Raw genomic sequence first — 21,153 nt, 5'->3', positions numbered from 1 at the left:
AAGTTACCGATTTGGATGTCAGCTAGGAAACAATTCGTGGGTTAATTTTTTCTTTCAGGTCGACATTTCAAAACATAGCCAACTGTGTAAAAGTTTGCAAGAAAAACTATATCACCGTAAAACTCAGTTCAATAGGCAAATGTTTATTCCGTTGAGGACTCCAAATTTAAAATCCATTTTAAATTCCAGATATATAGCCAAAGACATTTGAAAAAGTGTTAATGAAGGAAGAAAACAGAATAAAATACTGACATATGCTCTGAAAACTTCAATTTTCGAATTCAAAGAAAGAAAATTTCGAATTTCAAGAAAAATTTATGATTGACGCACTTTTTTTGATTAACCTTATCTAATTAGAAAAAACTGGACCAATAAGTTATTTTTTATAACGCTAAAAATTAAAATGCACTTTCCAAACTAGAAGTCTTAAACGTTTTTTTTGTGACAGTTACACCTTTGTTGTTCGACAGCGGAGTTTGCCTTCCTTTTAAATAGTAGATGAACTGAACTAAAAAAGAAATCAAAAGTCAAAGCGCGGAAAATCGACACTCTTGCATTAAAAGAGTCAAAAAACCATCATAACCTATATAAGTGTATTCACTACCTTCATTGACAATTAGTTTTAAAAAGATTACATAAAAACCAGAATTTTAAAAAGGAATTATGCCAAATTTATATGACATAACATTGCTCAATTACAATTAGTTTGCTCATGATTATTATAAAAAGGAATCTCAAACATTGTAAATAAAAGATATTAGAAATCACCAGACAAAATTGAGAACGTTATTACAAATTTACACCCTCCATTATAAATATTTACAATTTTTACCAAATATTCATAACTTTCACATCTATTAAATAAACAACGATTTAGCTGTTTGATCTGAAAATGAATTTCAGAAAATTTTTTCGGTCAAAAAATACAAGATGGGATAACGATTTCAAAATGTCCAATTTTCATTTGATCAGATACTATAGGAGCAAAATTCTGTGAAATTCCAATAAACAATTGTAAATTTGAACGACAAGGTTAAATTGAAAAAAAATCTTCAACAAAAAATTGACATTAAGGTTTTCTTCTCGGCATTCGAAATGGTCAAAATTAGAATTACATTTAGTTCAAAAAGCAAAAATTTAAACAATTACAAAGATAATTTGCTCATTTTATAAGCGGTCAAACTTCCGCGTTTTTACTTGGTTTCTTTCCCATTTTCACGATTGCATGAACTGATTGAGTGTAAGTTTGAACAAGTTCGCGAACGATTCAATCTCGTTTTCTTCACATGTCGATTTCACACACAGTCTTACAGATGGTCTTTGTCTGAACACTTCGAATTGGTTCAAGTGAGCTGCCACAGTCGTCAGGTACCCTTGATCTATCATTTTGTCCCTCAGTCGAATGAGGAATGATTTGCAGTCTTCGTAGCTGAGTGATGGGTCTTGAAGGACCACGTGTTGAATAGGAGAGTTCGCCTCACTGAAACAAAACGCATGTTTAGATAAGGCTATATCTGATACAAGGATCAAACAGAAAACTTATAAGCGAAGGCAAACAATGCTATCCATTTTCCTTTGCAAAATACGAAAAGCTATAAAAACATCAACATTTAATACTTATTATTGAGAAAACAGAAATCAATTAATTCCTGATAGCGTTGAATTTTGGTTCAACGCAAATCGGTGCTTATAACTATCGCCCAACGAAAAAAAAACCTCTCATTGCTACGCTGTTCAAATCGCTTTCGTGCAACGCTCGGAACAAAATTTTATTAAAAGTAATTCTAATACCAGTCACGGTTGGGTTTTAATCCAGCACATCACTCAAGCTCGTTCTCTGTCCTTGCTGTTTTTTGCAGAAAAACGGTGCGAGGAAACGAGAATGACTAGTTTCAGAATAAAAAGTAGCGGCTAGAACGATTCTACTGTCCATAAAAAACTAACCGAGCCAAAAGATGGCAGCATAGTTTAAACATAGAGGCGAAGCTGAGCTTCGCACCTATTGCGATACAAATATGAATGACTATGATTAAAATCAAACGGAAAACATTTAAACACTTCAAAAAATCGTGGTTGTCAATAAAAATGGTCAAAATTTTGGACGCATAGCCCAAAAAATTACCTGCATCATTAGAAATTTAACAAAGACCTTCCGGAATGCTAAGAAGAAACCAAATTTTCAAAAAATGATTCCTGCGGAATTAAGCCGACAAAAATAAGCAGATCGACAATAATCTAAGCCAGCCGAAAATTTTCTATTTGCAAAAAAAACCAGGTCTTGACGTATATTGAACTCCCGGGCAAGTCTCGGGGTTAAAGCAACTTGGAAGAAAGCCGAAATTTCAAAAACTGAACTAAGCCGACAAAAATAAACAGACGGATGATAGCCCGTAAAATCACAAAAACTCCCGTTTAAAAAAAAAACAGGTCCAGGCCGGATTCGAACCTCAACACCTTGCAGTCTGAAGCACTTGGGTTAACTCTACTAAAGATGATCCGGATGATTGATTGAATTGAACTTATAATAACCAAGCGGTAGTAAAGCCGAAAACATTTGAACAGAAACCTTTTACAGTGGTAAAAATTCAAGAAAACTCACAACCAATAAAAAAACTTTTATGACCTTTCCCCACAGAGCACACGCACACAAAACTTTTTTCCATCGTCAAAGTACGCAATAGGAGCCCACTAGGTTGATATAATTTAAACGTAAACTCATTAAGCCGATAAAAATACTGAAGAAAAAAATAACTCGAGCTAGTAAAATTGCAAGCAATGTAAAAAACAAATTTCGATTCGACTGGACGTTCAAAATACTCAAATACTTAAAACACCTACAAAGAAAATTTTTTGCATCAAACTGTTTTGCACTTTAAAAAAAAACTGGCATGGTCTCGGATTCGAACGTTTGATCCTTCTTGACATAACCCCGCTCTTTATCACCACACTACTTCACCCAGTTTCATGAAAATTAACTTCATTAATAAAGCGAGCTATCAAATGAATCAAGTGATTCTGCTTAACTAGTCGTTAACCCGAAAAGATCAATATTCCAGTTTGATAACGCTTGCTAATCGCAACCAAACCAACAAATCGAAAAAGGTCTATTTTTTCACTTTCATAGATAAAACGTCAGACTCCTAATCATCGGGGCTGGAGTTCGATTCCGGCACAAGACAAAATTTCATAAAAGAGTCGTGATGTTCTTAAAGAGAAATGAGGAAAAAAAGTATAAAAACTTTTGTCTTGTACCAGAATCGAACTTCGCCCCGAAGATTAAGTGTCTCACGTCCTCGCATCTGCGCCACGTTAGTTTAAATACAAACTGTAGCCACCAATAAAGCACCAATAGATATTATTAAATGCCACCAAAACAAACCAAATTATTGCTATGTGCCGGAATGGAACCTCCGACCGTAAGATTAGACGCCTGAAGTCGTCGCATTCTGGAAAATGAATTTAAGCTAATTAGCAAAAAAGCAGCTACATATGCCATTAAAATGTCGATGTCATGCATTGAACCAGAAGAGACACCAAAAGAGTACTTTTTTTAGCTAGGTTAACCACCGCATATGTCTATTGATTTATGGGTTTGATATTTATTGCTTTATCGGCTCATGGCACGCAAACTTCACGTTCTGCAAACTTAATTTCCTAGCCTATTGATATTGAAATCTATTTTTGAAATTCAAACACAAATGCCATTTATATCGCTAAATGTCCTTTTGAATAACGTAATTTTCCTCCCATTTCAGGAATAAATTTCAAACGAACTCGAAAATAAACACAGAAGCGAACCGGCGCTTCGCAATTATAAGCGAGAAAACAATAAAAAACAGTTTTAAACAGTGAAACAAAAGGTACAACTAAGCCTCGAATTAGTAAAACTTTGCCGCTGTGCTAGATTCGATCCTATAGCATCGAGATTCGAAGTCTCACGTTCTAGTATCTGCGCCACGGGCCATTGAAAAATTCTGAGATCTAGCCAATGAACAAGCTATCGATGCTATACACCAAAGAAACTGCCAATGCTATGCACCAACAAAAAAAACTGCCAATGCTATGTACCAAAAATCCCATCAAATACAAATGAAACTAGTGCTATGTGAGTCCTTGAAACTTTGACATGTAGCTTAGGAATCTCAAGTCCCTCTGTGCCACGGAATTTGACTAACGCCAAACACAAGCCACCAATAAAGCAGAGAACAGTTACAAAACATTTTCAAAGATAGAGATCGTGATTAAAGCTAAAAGTCAAAAAATGAGCAAGATGACTATTCGCAGGGACTGAAAAAATAAGAAACTTCTAAAACCGCGCAGAGTTCGTATTCGAAAAACGGTCTGCTCAAAGAACCAAAAAAGTCATAGTATAAGAACTATTTTTTAAGCTCAATGAACTGCTGGCTAGAGTAATTTCCGCAAGGCTGTCCTTCGAGCCGATTGCTTTGTCTACTTAATTTTTGATCGGCTAAAACTGAACCATTTTAACATTCAGACCTTCTATTATTCGTGATTAAACCAAAAATCAACCGCAGCAATAACAAATTGAACGTCATCCAAATAAAAGATGTCGTTCCTTAAACAAAAAATAAGCATACGATCTCAATGCAGAGGAAATTCACATAGGCCACACAGGCGAAGCTGTAGCATTGCAAACACGAGCGAGAAAGCGCCAGATATTCAGCAGGTTTAACATACACAAAAACTGAAATTTCCATACAATAACTTGGAGCGTAATAAACTAAAGGCAACCACGCTAACTTTGCATGTAATAAATTAGAATGTATTAATGTAATTGAGTATAAATTATGCATTTCGAAAATCTCGCTAAGTAATTCGAGTTCGAAAATTTCTGAGATGGATTTTAATTATTTTACTGTTGTATGAAACAAATAACTTTTTTTCAGTTCAATTGACGAATTAAAAAAGCGTCAACAGTATTTGGGGCTATACTGCTTATGTAGTATACCTATTCAATTATGTAGTATACCTATTCACTTATGGGGCCTACCGATTCAATTGTCCCACCAAAAGTAGAACTTTAGTTTGCAACTTTGCTTGGAAAAAAAGTTGCGTCGTACTATCATTTGAAATCATTCATATGCGAAAGACCGAATGCGCGAAAATAAAAATCAGATTTCAGTTACTTAAAATTTGTAAAGAAAGTAAACATTTCCAGGGACTGATTATTGATATTGGCCGAATATAAAAACGGCAGAAATATGCAAAATTTTAAAATTGTAACTGACCGCCGCCGAATTGGAGCTAAATTTTATATTTCAAGAGTTTAGTTATGAACGAAGCAAACTATTGCTTCATTTAGTTCATTTTAATTGAATGGCAATTGCTTCTTTTAAAATTGACTTTCGGCTAATTTTGTCTTCAGTCCTTGGCGCACAAGTTTTTCCGCCCATTCGGTCCTTCGCGCATGAGAATAGCCCCCGTACTATCACACTACGCCACGCATGTGTAATTACCACTTGAAAAACGAATAACTTTATAAATATTGATTTTCATCAAATTTTTCAATAATCAAATTAATTTAGTTTTCAGTTACAGAACAACATAAAATTATGCGAATTTAAAAATGTTTGTCTACCTCAAATTTCAGTACAAACATTTTCAACTATTTCTTGGGGGCGGTACTAAAAACAGACTGGGTTGCATTTTGAGTAGTCTTCTGCTTCAACGAAGAATGTAAATTTATGTTTTATACCTGGGACATGTGATCTTATCGATGGCCATCAGGGCAGCATTCAACACTCTTGAGTTCTCCTGTAGCTTCTGAAGTCGATCTGGCTCCTCCTTGATGATATTCAACGCCTCAATTGCCGCAACCTATTAAGACAGGAAAATCCGTAGGCTGTGCAATACTAAATGTTCCAAAACCTTTTTTAAAATGCCAAAAACGGAATAAAACGAAAAAAATTAAATTGCAAATATTATTTTTTGTTTAATGAATGAGGGTGCTTTAATATTAAGAGAAACTATTTGCGTTTGTTTCGAATAAAATTTATTCAACCCTAGTATTTCATCATCTCCTTCCCTAGTAACACTGAGACGCATAAATCGCAGATTTGGTTTTACGACATTGCACATTTTGGGATCCAACATACTACTTAAAACCTTACATATGATACAGCTGTCAATCCCGCCCAAACCTCCAAATTACCATCCAATACTCGAACCCAACTCTTCCTATTCCCCATTTCATACCAATTGTAGTCTAAACTTAACATACTTAATCTTAACATACGCTGCATGTAAATGATTTGCACAAAACTATCTATGAGGTAATTTTAGGTGTTTTTTTACCGATAGCAAGGGTGGGGCTGAAGCTGAGAAGCAGTAGCCACTGCCTGAGAGTCTCTGGTGATCGATGACGTAAGAGGATCCACAGCAGAAGCCACCACCAGAACCGACTGAGTTCTCCAGAGAGCCACAGATCCAGTCTACATCGGTGACGTCACAATTGAAGTGCTCGGTCACTCCTTTTCCTGAATATTAATTTGCCCAATAAAAAATTGAAATTAGTTTACTTGTCTTTCAAAAACGACACGCTTCGTTATGTAACTCAGTTACCTACGTGGTACTAGAGAACAAACCCAATAACCCTTTAGTTAAAAATAGCTGTGACGTCACAATTGAAGAGCTTAGTCACTCCTTCTGATAATTAATTTGCACAGTACAATATTGGTTCCAAAGATGACGTAGTCCCTAATCGTAGAACCAATCGTCCGGTGTCAGAAGGACCCATCTTTCGAAAATTATTTTAGCCAATCAGATTTTATTTCTCAACATTGTGAAAGCAATGACCGTCACAAAACAGTTTGCACAGTTTAATGGACGTTACTTGGTTGCAAAACTTTACGCATCTAAGCCGTCTGTCATGGAAATAGTCAACGTAACTAATGCTTCTAACAGTCATTTAACTACACAGGCTCAAAAAAAACAATGCTCTGGGTGTGTGTTCATTGTCAATCAACACATCTTAAACCAAAACCTTTACACAATCAGATAAATCCGTTTAGTCGAGGGACAAACTGAGCATCCTAGAAGTTGATCGTTTCTCAAAAAAATCTATCCAAAGATACCAGTCAGAAATAATTCTTTTCACTTTTAGACATATTTATGTTCGTAATCATCCTTTTCCTTCGCAACATAAGGTTTCTCTGGGGCCTTAGGTTAGATTTGGATTTGTTTTCAGATGAAGATCTCAAATAACATTACACTAATATTTGTTAAGTGCATATATCTCACCTGTAGCTCCCAATGTCGCAAACGAATAGGTTTCATCGATAAACAGGCGCACTTTATACGCATACTTCAGATCAATGAGCTTGGGCAGAGGGCAAATCGTGCCTTGATTCAAATACAGTCCCTCCACAATCATGAATGAACGGGTCACTTTCGCTTTCTTCGGATCTCGTTTGTCTTCCGCTGCTTGTTCTTTCAACAGTCGCTCTAGATCGCCCATGTCGTTGTGCTTAAACCACTTCACTTTAGATCGCGATGCACGAATACCTAAATATCAGGCATAAATTAAACACAGAAGCGAAGCTTCGCAAACACTAGCCAGAACACGACAAAAAGCACTCTAAAAAGTGCAATGAGAAAAATTAGAAATAAGCCCCGAATTAATAAAACTTCGGCTACGTCTCGGGTTCGAACCGGTGATTTAGAGATTATGAGTTTTATACACTAACCACTCAGCCACGTACGCTTCATAGGCATAAAACACTAGCCACAAATAAAGCAGAGAACAGACTCTACTGCTACAGTGAAATTTCCAAATAAGATAACACTTTTATGTGCGAGGTAGGTAAGAAAAAAAGAAGGTTCATAATATTACACTACGCTGAGCGCTAGTGTAATCACGAAGACGATTGATGGCAAAAACTAAAAGATAACATCTTTTGGAAAAAGCAAAAGAGTTTTAATAGAACAAAAAAAAACACGCAAAGAATAATTTCGATCAAAAATATTCACAAAACGGCAAAAAGAGCCTTTTAAAAAAGCAAGAAAAATATAATAGCAGTTTAGACAGCTAACGGGACTCCCACCGCCACACTATCTGACCTTGCTGCCTTACGTAGTTAACACAATCTCTATAACTTCGACTTGTGTCGGAATTGAAACCCAAAGATGGCGATTGACAGTCGCACACCGATACATCTGTGCCACAGTCGCTCGACATTAGTCAAACAAAGCCAACTGACAGTTGGAAAAGAGTAATGAACGCAAGTACAGAAAAAAAAACACTGAAGACGTTGAAAAAAAATCAACTTTCGAATTTTAAAGAAAAAACAGAAGCCCTTTAAGCTCTTTGAATTTCTAGAACAATTTATGATTGGCACTTTTTTGATAACATTAACCCAAGTTGAGACCAGCGTAAGAAAAAAATAGGTTTCAGCGGAATAATAAATAAGTTTTTATTCCGCTGGAAATCTAAAATTTAATTCCAGTTTCGAAACTAGAATTAGTTCACGTTTTCAGCGCCATTTCCACGTCGTATTTGGAGATTGCTATTTGGGTAACTTTCAGCAGATGAACTCAAAAAAGCATACATAACTAAGTGCATTCATAAATGCATTCATATGTCTAAATGCAAATCTGTAGTTATTAGAGCATTTTAAGCCTTTTGCATGAAAAAAAATCACAAAGACCTATATAAGAGTCTTCACTGCGTTCATTACTCTTAAACATAGGCCACTAATATAGTAGACTCATCGGAATCTATTTAACTGCCAAATCTATGCCAGCAAAAATGCTACCAAATGAACTCTTTTATTTGCAAGTAAAGTGACAAAAAAAGTGGACTTCGCCATATATCAGTACGCTCGCTACAAATATGTCACTACGCTCGCTACAACCAGGCAGCAACAAATACACTGTAAAAAAGCAGGTAAAAAGGGGGTAATCAATCCACTGACCTCATATTTCAAAGGCGAGTGATTTAACGGAAATTCAAAGGCGAGTGATTTAGCGAGAATGGGCCTGAAAGATGCTAAGGTTGAATAATAATGAGGCAATGTCAATTTCTTTTACTACTTCTACTACTAATGCGTTTATTGTCTGTTGTTTCTGGTGGCGCAGTTGGGCATCTGAAAAGCGTCTAAGCAATAGTTCAGATGAGTGCATTCTGAATGGCATTCAAGCTAATAAATGGAGGATAACACGTTTTTCTACGACATTCAATCAAGGGAGCCTCTGGACTTGAAGCCTAAGGTACTCAGGTCTCGTTCAACACAAACGATCCAGCGTTTTTTGGCCTTCCTGTTGGTCTTTTCTCTGGGACTGAATTATGGTCAGTTGATTCTAGCTCATAGTCATTTTCTCTTCGTTGAATATGGCCACACCATCGTAGCCGCGATCGAAATTGTAGCTTGATAACTCGATGATAAATCTTTCTTTATAAGAGACTCCAGTATTCCCACGCAGAGCTCTCATATCAGCACTCTTAAGAGAGCTAGATGTTGCATTGTCTGCGCCAAGGTTTTAGAGCAGTACATCAGAACTCTCCGTAGAAATAACAAAATCCGTAGAAATAACACTTTGAAATCGAGTCAAAATATTTATTCAGCAGCAGAGGCGCAACCTGCTGCCAGTTTGTCCAGTAAGCTGCAAATCCAAACGATAATTCACGTATTGTGTGACTTTCAACGGAAATCATATCACCCAGATATCAGAACTCTTTGACAGTACTCAAGGTTTCCAACTGTTTAAATCTGTAGAGTAGCAATCTGATTTGATTGATGATTGGAAGGATTATGGTATCTTCGACAAGAATAATTAGTATTATGTTTAAGTAATTTCTTCAAGGTTGTTGCATCTTTTATCCACCAAATGATTAAAAGAATTGCAGCCTTTTGATAGGGCGCCCACACCCTTCAAACAACAAACGCTTGGATATTTTCCGGTTTTTTGAGGAAAAAACTTTTGGCCTGAAATCAAATGCTTCGTCTTATTCACTATGATTTTCAAATCGCTTTTTACAAAACCTTGTTCCAAGAATTAAATTTCTCAAAAGAGTGGGATTCCGTTCCAGCGAATATCACAAGCTCATCTGCAAATAGCATATCCCATTGTACATTGGTACGACAGTTTCTCGTAGCCTCTTCCGTTGCTATTATAAATAACAATGGTAACCCCTCGTAACTTTTTCAATTTCGTCCAGTATGCTGCAATTCTAACCGATGATGCACTTATTGCGTCACTTTCAATGGAAACCATATCACCCAGATATCAGAACTCTTTGACAGTACTCAGGTTTTCAAACTGATTAATCCGTGGAGTAGCATTCTGATTTGAGTGATAATTGAAAGGATTGCTGCATCTTGGACAAACAATAAGTATTATGTTTAGGTACTTTTCTCAGGCTAATGCATCTTTTATGCACCCAATGATTCAAAGAATTGCAGCCTAATGAATTGGCGCCGACCCCCTTAAAACAACAAGCGCTTGGATATTTAACCGTTTTTCGAGGCAAAGACTTTGGCCTGAAATCAAATGATTCGCAAAAACTTGTTTCAAGTATTAAACTTCTCAAAAGAGTGGGATTTCGTTTCAGCGTGTATCACAGGGTCATCTGCGTATAGCATAACCCATGGAACGACAGTTTATCAGCCTCTTCCATTACTAAAAAAAACAATGGTAACCTCTCGTAACCTCTTCCCTTACAATCATAAATAACAAAGTGATCACTGCGTCCTTAAGGCCGGCGAACTCCTTGGTTTTCGATTCAGTGTACAGGAACATTATTAGTCGTACCAGATTTTCGGGAACTCTATGTTGCCTCAGAGCGCATGGGATTAGTTCCCAGGGAACACGGTCCACAGGCTTTTTCGAGATCAACAAATATCTGATGCCGGGGATTTTTCTTTTCCGCAAATAGTTCCTTCAATTGTCTTATACGAAAAACGGCATCGGTATTTGATCTACCACCCATAAAGCCAAATTTCATGACATCAATTTTTTTGAAATTATAACAGACATTTTCTAGTATTTTTCGAATAATCGGATGCCTGTGTAGGATTAACATTTCAACGGATCGCTTTTTCCTTTACAAAACATATCAGTTTTACTTTTGCTCCAGTCGGATTGGATTAGACCAGAATTCCAGAAGCCCACAATCCCCGGTAAATTTTATCATGTCCGAAGTTAGCCCTGTTATTCTTAGGCTTTTCTTAGTTTTATCTCTTTCAGTGCTAGTGCACCTACCTGGATAGTAAAATCCTCCAATGCGCCAACCACTGGGGGGGGGGGGGGAGGGGGAGATATCTTCGGTTTCCCGCGGATTTGTTTCATATAAAAGATTTGAGAAGTAGCTTCGCCATTGCGAGAGAAAACCTCGGGCACAGGTCAGGATTTTATCATCACGTGTAATGAATTCTGCTCCAACCACAACCTTTTGATCATTTTTCATTTGCTTGGCAAGGCGGAACATTTTATGCCGTGTCCCTGGCTGGACCATTTTCTAGCTTCAGCAACTAGCTGATAGCTGATTCACGACTGTCAGGTCTTCTTCATTTTCAGACCTCTTTTCAAATCTTTTCTTTTCAACTCATTTGCTTTTTTTTGTTCCATCACCATGTTTTTCATTTTCCCGCTGGTTTTCCGGTTGTCTCACCACATACGTTTTTCGCTTCTTCTAGAAGTGTTGATTTACAAGTTTCCCCAGTTGGCCTGTATTTGATTATGTTTTTAGCTTCTTACTTATTGCCTTTTTGTACTTGATATGGTTTTCAATTTTATTTAATTTCCACGATTTTATTCTTCTAACTGGTTTGACTAATGGCGGTTAAGGAGAACTTCAAGATAGAAATCACACACAACAAGTCTGTGCTGAGTACCATAATCTTCGCTCTTGATAGACTTCAAAAACTTGACACAACCTCTCCGCGACAATCGTGTTAGAATGAGCTCAATATGGGTTGAGTTTTCTAGGACGGCTAGACTTTGTGACTGGCAGAGGTCTCTGAACTTCTGAATTTTGAGTACCAAAGCAAAATGGGCCAACTTCCCAATTAATTTTCTGGCGCCACCTTCCAATATATCCATTCAAGTCACCACATAGGAAAGTATATTCTTGGTCAGGTAGAGATAAAGTATAGTCTAGCATGTTATAAAAACCTTCTTGTTCCGAATCAACTTTACCAGCTTGTCGTGCTTACGCAGATACAACATTGCACAAAGTATGTCCTAATACAAGTTTCAGGCACATTACACGTTCATGTACTCTACTGACTTCCAACACAATTTCAGTAAGTTGGCCATTAATGGCTATTGCAATACCATTTGTGCCTTCTGAGTTTCCTTGCCAGAGAAACTTAAATAATTTGTGGTCACCATCTCCAAAACTTCTTGCACCGCTTCTAAACAACTCTCTTATAGACAGCACACCGATATAGTTTTCTTTCTAGAGTTTCGCATATCTTAAGCCATTTTCCTTTTACTGTGCCAACGTTCCACGAGCTAGTCTGAACGACTTCTTTTATCGGGTCGGTTTTTTTCGTTTTATTCATATTACTATTAGACATATCAGTAGTTGAAACCGTTAAATGTTTTGCACCCCATCCCCATTCAAGGGCGTACGCAAACGACGGTCATTGCTTGTTTGACTTTCCATGAGTTGTTTGTAGCTGTGCCTTTTACAGAGCATTTTCAGACAGAAATCCTTATGGACTGGATTCCCTTCCAGACGTCCACCCTCTTCATTTTTCCGCGCTTCAGACCGGCAGTTCTATCTTAAAAGCAAGATAGACCAGGCGAAGTTGTAGCAGGACAGGCCAGACTATAACTCTTCTTTTAGATTTGATAAAATGTAATACCGATCACTAGTACGTCTGCACTTGCAAGTATAACAAAATAAAGATAATAACTGAGCCAAAAACTGAAGAAAAAGTTCGAAACTTTAGACAACACAAAGAAACCCCCAGAAGCCCAATATAATGTTTATACACAAAGGTGAAGATGAGCTACAATAAAAAAATTGGAAAAAAAATCGAAAATACACAAAAAAAATTTGGAAAAAATCGAAAATGTCGAGTAAGATCAATCATAATGAATAAGGCTGGTTTTGAAACAAAGACATGCCGAGACAGTAGAATGTGAAATTAGCATCGGAGAAACCTTTTGCGGTTTGATGAAACCTTTTAAGCTGAAAATAAAACACTTATGAAAAGCCCCGTCGCCCTCAAAATACATCATTTGCTCGTCAAATAAAACAATATGAGACAACTAAGCCGATGTAATATAGCCCGAAACCTACGAAGCCCAAAAAAACGAAAATAAAAAACGACAAAAGTTCAGATTAATAGGAATTTTTAACACATACCTTTTTTTCGCTCGTCGAAGGACACAATATTAGGCCGATGAACCCATATTATATAGGCCGAAACCTATCAACTCGAAAAAAAGGGGAAAAAAACAAACAAGGCAATGGAAAAATTGTTGTCACGAAAAATTTGAATTGTAATTTCTATTCAGATGTTTAGCATTTTGTTCAATCCAAGGATGAGCAAAAAAATCCATTGAATTAACTCGAATTTAGGTCACTAAGCCGATAAAATCTGGGCCGAAATCATTTGGCCAGAATAAAGTTTTTAATCGAAAAACAAAACAAAAAGAAATATCGACAATTTCAAGGTTATAAAAATTACAAAGAAACAGCAGAGGCTAATCAGAACAAATAGAGTAGTTGACATCACTTGCGCAGGCGTTACACCAAAAAGCTAGTTCATTGTTTTTATTAGGCAACCTCTGTTTTCAAGGCAGCCTGAAAAAACCAAATTCATCATGATAACGAAGTTTTTCCTCTTTACTTACCTTGCTGTACCGAAAAGTTGATAGCTTCATCCACATACAAAATATCTCCTTTCTTAGCATACGCAGCGATTGCCGATGCGACGGTCGCAAATCCATATGAATACAAAATAGCCTCTTCAACACCCATGAAATGTGCCAATTCCTTCAAAGTGTTATCGATTACTCTCCTTTGCTCATACGAAAAATCTTACCTACTGTTCTAACGAATTCAGCTTCAAACAGATTAACATAGCCACTAGAACATTGAAAAAGTCTAGCAGAACAAGAAAAGCGAAACACAAATTAATAAAAAAAACTTCATCAAGTTAAATCTCTATGAAGTATGAATTTCAAATACTGTTTATGAATCGTAAAGTTATCCCTTTAGATAAAACTGGATAACGATAGATTAGATTTTTTAGTCCGATGGGAATTCAGAAAAAAAAAACATTTTCAAACTGGATGTCGTGAACTGGAAAAGACTTTTCATGAAAAAGAAATCAATTTGTTCTTTCACACTTAACAAGACAGCCAGAGTAGTTTTTAGTTAAGATCTGACTTTTTTCGATATTTTTTGCTGTAGCAAAAATTAGGAGAGCCAAATATTTTCGTTTAAAAGGAGACTAATCGATAAGGCTCGTTCCTTTTCCAAACTTATATGTGCATCTATGCTTCCGTAGAAACCTCTCGGGCCACATGAACCCACGCCATATTTCTTCAGAGCAGTCACTGATGCCTCCTCAATACGCTTGCAACCTGAAAACATGATTTCTGCAATCTGTTTAATATCACCTATTAAATCATCTTAAACTAAATCCCGCAGTTAACATAACCAAAAGCAGTAAACGTCTAATCGTTACGTTTTTCTAATTCAGATGGGACCCTGAAAATGTTTTTCTGCTGCATCTTCAAATACCCCCCTCCCCTTTTGCAAAAAGGCGATGCAGGAGGATCGTTACAAGGCACAAAATTCGCATATACTTTACCCTTGAACTATTTCATTACAAGGTGGCAATTCATTACTATGTAACAAAGGGGAGAAATAGCTAAAGAAACCCCAACTGTTTAGTTCTGAAACTTATTTTTTTCTTTAAAAATTACGGGACTTTAAAAACTAAAGACCATTGAAACATTGCAAAAATTGTTTCCTAACCTATGATTCCGAGGAAGTCGAATGTTGCCAGGTCCAAACAATTTTTCCCATTTATGTCGACATGCTTCCCTACAGGGCCACAAATCACATTTGCATTTACATCAGTCCAGTTTGCATCTGTCTCTGATACAGAATCTCCAAATGATGATTGAACTGAGAAACTGTTTTGCAGGTCTTCATTGAGAGGAACTAAAGGCTCTGGTTTCCACTCTCTGATCAACTGTTCTTGTTCTTCTTCCGTCAGCTCCTCGCGTTCAATTTTATAGCTAAAACAGGAGTAACCAGCCGCTTTTTAAGTATCAATGCATCGATGACACCGATAAGTGCTTACAGAATGGATTTTAATTCCATGAAAAATTAGGTTACGCATCATATTCAGATAACCGCATATTCAGACTCGTCAGTAAGCAGACTACGACTATATTGAACGAGAATCAAAACAAAGAAGAAATTAAGCCTTCTTCATTTCGTAAATTTGGCTTCTCATCACGATTCTGATTGGTTAATGGAAACAAGCTAACATCCCACCCCGCCCCCCCCCCCCCACAGCCGTTTGTGAGGATGTTACCTTGATCCGGTTAATTAGTAATTGTCTGCTTACTGACGAGTATGAATAAGCGGTTGTCTAAGGATAAGCCACACACCAAAAAATTGATTATAATTCTAGTTTTTCCAAGATAGGGTTGCTGTGAACAATGCAGAATCATTCAAAAATACTTCAAATTTTTTTTGTAATAGTTTGGATAATAAATACTCGAAACAGAAAACTGGTGACGTCTAAATCTAATTTCTGCTCAACGTACCTACTGTAGAACCAGAGTCTAAGAACAAGTGCAACTAGCAGAACTTCAAGTATCACGTGATATGTTGGCGCGTTTTTCACGGCTTCTAAGAGTTCACCGAAGAACCATGGCGAATGAAATGCAATTATTGGGGAATCTTTGACACCGTCCATTATCTGAAACTTTAAGGATTTACAATAGTGGAAAAAGGCAAATTCTTTTTCTATCTGAAAAGACAATTTGCAAACAGTTTCTATAAATCAGAAGATCAGAAACTATCATGGTAACCAAACTTACAACACTAGTCTTTGTGACAATCGACCAGAATGTATCAAAATGCAGTTCAAGTTCGAATTTTTATTGTAGCAGCTGAACGAGAAAATTGGCAGTTTTAGAGTATTAACGGTGTTAATCGTTCAGTTTGACAAACTAGGAATGGTCAACTCGGTGTGACATGTTAATTGTGAAAACAACACAACAACAATATTCGTTGAAAAAGACGAGACGGGGAATAATACAAGCGATACGGATATTATAGTGACTGACAACCATTCCGATTTGTAACGATTGTGCCGCTACAATCGTTACAAAGAGATTCCCGAGAACCAGGAAGGGTGTTGGGACGACGTGTCCAGACTTCCGGAAAGAGATAGGAAAGCTCTTTGTCCGGATTCCGAAAGGGTCTCGGGAGGAGACCTCAAACTCTATTTTTATAAACTTTTAGCTTCCTGAGGATGTCCAGAGTTGAATTCAATTAACAATAAATTCATTTTCAGAACATGAGAAGCTAGGAGTTGAGGGAAATTTAACATTCGCCCAAATACTACACCGCGACGGAGCGCAGAAAAAGTACCTATTAACGTCTGGCAGGCGTCAGTTACCTTAATTGTACTCGTTTTTCACCGTCTCGACCTTGCCAGTTGATTTTCTGGTCTGTTTAGGGCAAAGTACAAAGTTACTATTTTTTGGCCATCGATCAAACGACTTTTTTCTAATGGTAATCAGAAGGTCAAAAGTATCATAGTAACCGAGGTTACAGTCATGAGTCCCTTCATCATGTATTCCAGTCAAAATCCTTGGAATTTTCTAGATATGGAAGTGATAATGATAAAAGAAGATGTCAAGTGTTTAAGTCCTTTTCATTTAAAATCGATACGGGTTACGCTTCTTCAATAAGAACACGCAACTCGACACAAGATAATATAATATACAAGTGTTACAAGTAAAAATTTTCGTCGAAAGTTATTTTGTCATTTATTGTTCCGAGTACGCAAGCGGCGTTCGCAATCTGTATTGCCAGGGAGATTCTCTGTTTTAAAAAGCTGCCTGCTCTGGGTTCCTCAGTGCATATGCTTAGGTTCTTACAAAGCTTGCTCAAAAAAACTTCTGTGCTGGGGCCGGCCGCGCCCTGAATTTCAAAAGCTAGCGGTTGAAAAAGATATCCATCATTTACAAGATCTTTATACTTGTCAATTTTTCGCTCTTCCGCTTCAGCGCCAGCCGTACCAGGGTTACAAACAGACCCGGCATTAATCCTACAAGGAGCTAAGGAGTCTACTACCGTTACATCCCACAAGAGCTGCTTACCATCAGCCCATGGAACGAGCGTCAAACCGTCTGGTCGCTTCTGATCGGTCCTGTAGAGGTGTCGTGGTTCTAAAACAGACGGGATGTGAGTAGATGATAGACTCTGCTTTATAAGGGCATTCAGGTTTGAATGCCTATAGAATCTCCCTGCTTTTTTGAGGCAAGAAAGACCATGCCAACCATCCTCGGTAACGTCTTTTCCGCACACGCATTTATGCCGTTCGCATATTTTTGATCCTAATCGAAGTCCTATCGCAATTCTGAGTTGTTGGTTCGACAGTTTTAACCTTAAATTTTTGCACGGGATGACGTTCAACCATTGGGATCCAAATCTATCTTGGAACGCGTTTAACCTTTTTACATCCGTTGGTTCGAGTCGTAAAATCAAGTCTGCAATTTCGCTGTCAAAAATTGGCTCCGTCCAATTTTTTTTGGATTTCATTTTCCGAAGCCATTTCAATTTTTCCAAGGTCAAACCACCGTTTAAGCGCATCATCATAGGTTCCATCCACATGCTCCAAACCAAAGATTTCGCTCAGGGCATCTTCCGCTCCTACTGCTGAGGCTAAGAAAGCGGGTAAAGCGAGAAGACGAGCGGAAGAAACGCCCAAGCCACCTTTGGCTGCCGGGAGAACTGCTTGTAAAAACTGGTTATCATCCATTTTCACGTTAGTGACCTTGCACGACGAATTTCTTAGTAATTTATCGTAGCGTTCCAAAAAATGATTTTGCAAAAAACAAGGGCTCGTACGCAAAAAATATAGGAGTTTTGGCATGCTAAAGCAATTTTTCAGGAGGTAAAAACCATAATGGGCGTCTAGTTTGTCAATGATATCAGAGATTTTTTCAAGCTCCCTAATTTTTTCGTCGAGCAATTCTTTTCGGCAAAGCTCGCCGATTGGAGATCCTAAAATGAGGAGTTCTTCTTTTGTTTTTATTTTTATTTTGGGGCATATTTTTCGAAATTGTGTTAAAATTGAATTATACTGCGTACTAGTAGTCGGTCCCAAAAAACAAAGTTCACACTTCTCAGTGTTTAAGCTCAGGCCGTAAATTTGTTCCGATTTCAGAATGTTTTTAAGGTCCCGGAGTACTACCTTATAGTCGTCGGCTAAATTCCCATCATCTAAATACCAGATGTTAATTTTCGACTCCAACTGTTTGACTAGTGTATGAATTGTTTCCGCAAAAAGGGGTGGGGCTTCAGGATCACCTTGCTGAGTTCCGTCTTCTGACATTATGACAGAGCTTCCGTAAAAAAGGTAACTAGGTTTACCATACGCGCAATGGGTGTAATTATACAATTCGGGGCGATTTGAAAAAACATGATTCAGCATTGTTTCTCTGTTTAAAGAGTTAAAGGCATTCTTAAAATCTAATTTTAAAAGAACAGTACATTTTGGATTGTCGTCGCGTTCAATTAGGTTTCGAAACGAGTGCGCAGCTATTTCTGCTCCTCGTTTGGTACCGCATCCTACCTGTACGTTTCCGAAAAAATTTTGTCGCTCGGAGAGGGCCTTGCTTCCAGCGCATTTAGACGCGATACGTCTCAGCGTGTTGCCTATGGCAATCGGTCTCAACCCTCCGTCTATTTTTATGAGGGCGATAAGCTTTGCGCCAAAAAAGAAAGGTCTTAGTGGTTCCGGTATTTTGCCATCTCCAATGAGGTTTATCAGCTTAGTAAGCGATTTCAGAAAATTAAGTCCTGCACTGCCATTCGACTTACTAACAAGATCTTTAAAAATTTGAGAAATATTTTATCAGGACCTGCTGCTGATCCGTTTGGAAAGGACATTATCGCTTTGTATAGGTCGAAATCGGTTACGAAAAAACTATCCAACTTTTCTGGATTTGGAGCTGCAAATTTGGCTCGCTGCGGGTGCTTAGACAACAATTTTTGATAGTTATCAGTTGAAAAAGGAGCTGTTTTGTCATCCGAAGCAGCAAGCATTATTCTTCCCTTTACATTTCCTTCATTGAGCTTACTACTTATTAACTTTATTCTCTGCTCGAGGTCACTCAGAGGCGGGCTTGAAACTTGGGGATGGGGTTTTGGAAGTGACACGTCATTTGCTCGAATTTTTTTATTTATCAAAGAGCTCATGCTTGTGGTCTGTTTGCGTCCACTTCTTTTCGGTTGCTCCAAAAAAAAAAGAACGACAATAAAAAAAATTTGCCATTTTGTAACATCTTCTACATTGTAGACGATGTCATTTATTTTGTCCGACAGACTTTCCGCCAAGGGAACACGCGAGTCTTTTGGTACTCTCTTGAGTACTCGGACATTTGAGATGGCTGTATTAACATAATTGTCTAGCAATAAATCATTACCTATTGTTGCTTTATTAACAGTTTTTACATCAACGCATAAAGAACACTGAAACCATTGGGTTTTCTTAGAGTCGCTAAGAGAAATATTTACACAACTGATATGATACCAACTAGAACAACAATCACATCTAATCCAATTTATCAGTCCTGAAGGTTTTAAGCAATCTTTGCTTCTACACTCTTTGTTGTTTTTCCTCATCTTGACGCAGCATAAAGGTAAAAAAAGGATTTTGACTGGACTTTAGGGGACTGAACTAACCCATGATAAGCGGATAGTGGGAATTTTACAAATATGCAAATAAAAAAAAAGACAACTAAATTAATTTAAAATTTAAAATCGAATTATAAAAATCAATAACAAGGAACAATCTCACCCGAGCTCAATAGGTCCAGCGGCGCACCATCAGACTCCTCAAGCCAGTTCCAGTTCCCCACCTCCCCACAGAAAGCCACTGAACAGACCTGTCTCTAAAATCCCTCAGAGGGCGCTCCACATACAGGCACAAACATCAAACATAACAAATCTATTTAATAAGTTTATCACAACAATTAGGCTAAAAGGAACAATCTGATCAATCCTCGTTATTGATCAGAAACGACTTTTGATCAGCTTTCATTTACATGCGAACACAACCACATAGCTGGGTCTCGGATCCTCAAACTACGTGATTGCTATTAAAAGCACGGCTCAAATACCCTATTTTAATATGTTTTTGGTGACAGTTCTATATTAAATTCATTGGAAAAGGATTGACCCTTTGCTCTTCCTAGCTACTCATATTCTAAAATATCAAAAAATACCGGTGTCAATTCAAATGTCTATGACATCAGAGTAGCTACAAAATTAGTTTACTACGGTCTTTCACCATATATCTGTCTCTGGAGGACCGAGCCTCCAATTCCGTGTTTTCCTCGAGATAACGTCGTTATCACTCCCAATTCGTGGCACGGGAGTGTACTGCTTTCCACCACTTCCCCACTGAAGCATCCTTCCCCACTATCTTTTTCTGCTAAGGGTCTTATCGTGTGTGATCATCACGATAAGAGGCTTCGTTTTTCTGTGTTAACGTGCACTGTTTTTCACTATATTTGCTGTTGTTCTGATTTTTTCACCTTTTTCAGTCAAAAGGTTTTTTGTATTTCTGAGAAATATCCGTCCGACAATCGAAATTTTGAAAATTGAAATTTCTACAATGTTTCTACCCTCCTTCGCAGCACTTTTTCGTCGATAAGACCTTTACTCGTTTTTTCGTGTTTCGCTGGAAGGTTGCTCTTGGCCAGTCTGGCAGAATGGCACAATAGAGTTGATCCATCTTCGATGGAGATGATGATTTTTATCTACTGAACAAAAACAATAGTAATCTGATAAATATGAAGTAGCCCGTGGTCTGGGGATACTGAAACCTAGCCATGAGCTCAATCTTTCTGCATGTAATTAAGTTAATTAGAGCGTTCTGAACGAAGCCGGAAACAGTAACGTTTTGTCGACCCGAT

General features: G+C 37.5%; 3 protein-coding genes across 3 annotated transcripts in view; 1 reads left to right on the top strand and 2 right to left on the bottom strand.

The window, feature by feature from the left end:
• Positions 1 to 20,206, bottom strand: part of LOC134855155 (peptidyl-prolyl cis-trans isomerase A-like) — a 442,729-nt gene extending 422,523 nt beyond the window's left edge. The window contains exon 1 of the mRNA XM_063871570.1: positions 20,183 to 20,206. The gene's annotated coding sequence lies outside the window, so the exon portion shown is untranslated. The remainder of the gene's footprint in view (positions 1 to 20,182) is intronic.
• The window catches only part of LOC134855149 (histone acetyltransferase KAT6B-like), a 228,685-nt gene that overhangs the window by 62,828 nt on the left and 144,704 nt on the right, over positions 1 to 21,153 (top strand). The gene's annotated exons all lie outside the window — the stretch shown is intronic.
• On the bottom strand, positions 1,052 to 20,213 carry LOC134855158 (serine palmitoyltransferase 1-like). The gene is made up of 9 exons (XM_063871572.1): positions 20,186 to 20,213; positions 15,763 to 15,919; positions 14,960 to 15,225; positions 14,444 to 14,562; positions 13,828 to 13,969; positions 7,261 to 7,524; positions 6,316 to 6,497; positions 5,717 to 5,838; positions 1,052 to 1,480 (listed from the first exon to the last, which is right to left on the bottom strand). The coding sequence occupies exons 2-9, from the start codon at positions 15,912 to 15,914 to the stop codon at positions 1,216 to 1,218; spliced, it is 1,512 nt and encodes a 503-aa protein (XP_063727642.1). The 5' UTR covers positions 15,915 to 15,919; positions 20,186 to 20,213; the 3' UTR covers positions 1,052 to 1,215.

The sequence above is a fragment of the Symsagittifera roscoffensis genome, chromosome 10 (assembly GCF_963678635.1).
Source record: "Symsagittifera roscoffensis chromosome 10, txSymRosc1.1, whole genome shotgun sequence".
In the NCBI taxonomy this organism is placed as follows: Eukaryota; Metazoa; Xenacoelomorpha; order Acoela; family Convolutidae; genus Symsagittifera; species Symsagittifera roscoffensis.
This window is presented reverse-complemented; position numbering and strand designations above follow the sequence as displayed.

What these genes read in the sequence shown, in the direction of transcription:
- LOC134855158 (XM_063871572.1), bottom strand. Translation starts at nt 15,914, where the DNA reads ATGGACGGTGTCAAAGATTCCCCAATAATTGCATTTCATTCGCCATGG. An exon ending in CGACTTCCTCGGAATCATAG is followed by an intron (nt 14,563 to 14,959) that starts GTTAGGAAACAA and finishes TCATGTTTTCAG; the next exon opens with GTTGCAAGCGTATTGAGGAG. An exon ending in TGCGACATTGGGAGCTACAG is followed by an intron (nt 6,498 to 7,260) that starts GTGAGATATATG and finishes ATTAATATTCAG; the next exon opens with GAAAAGGAGTGACCGAGCAC.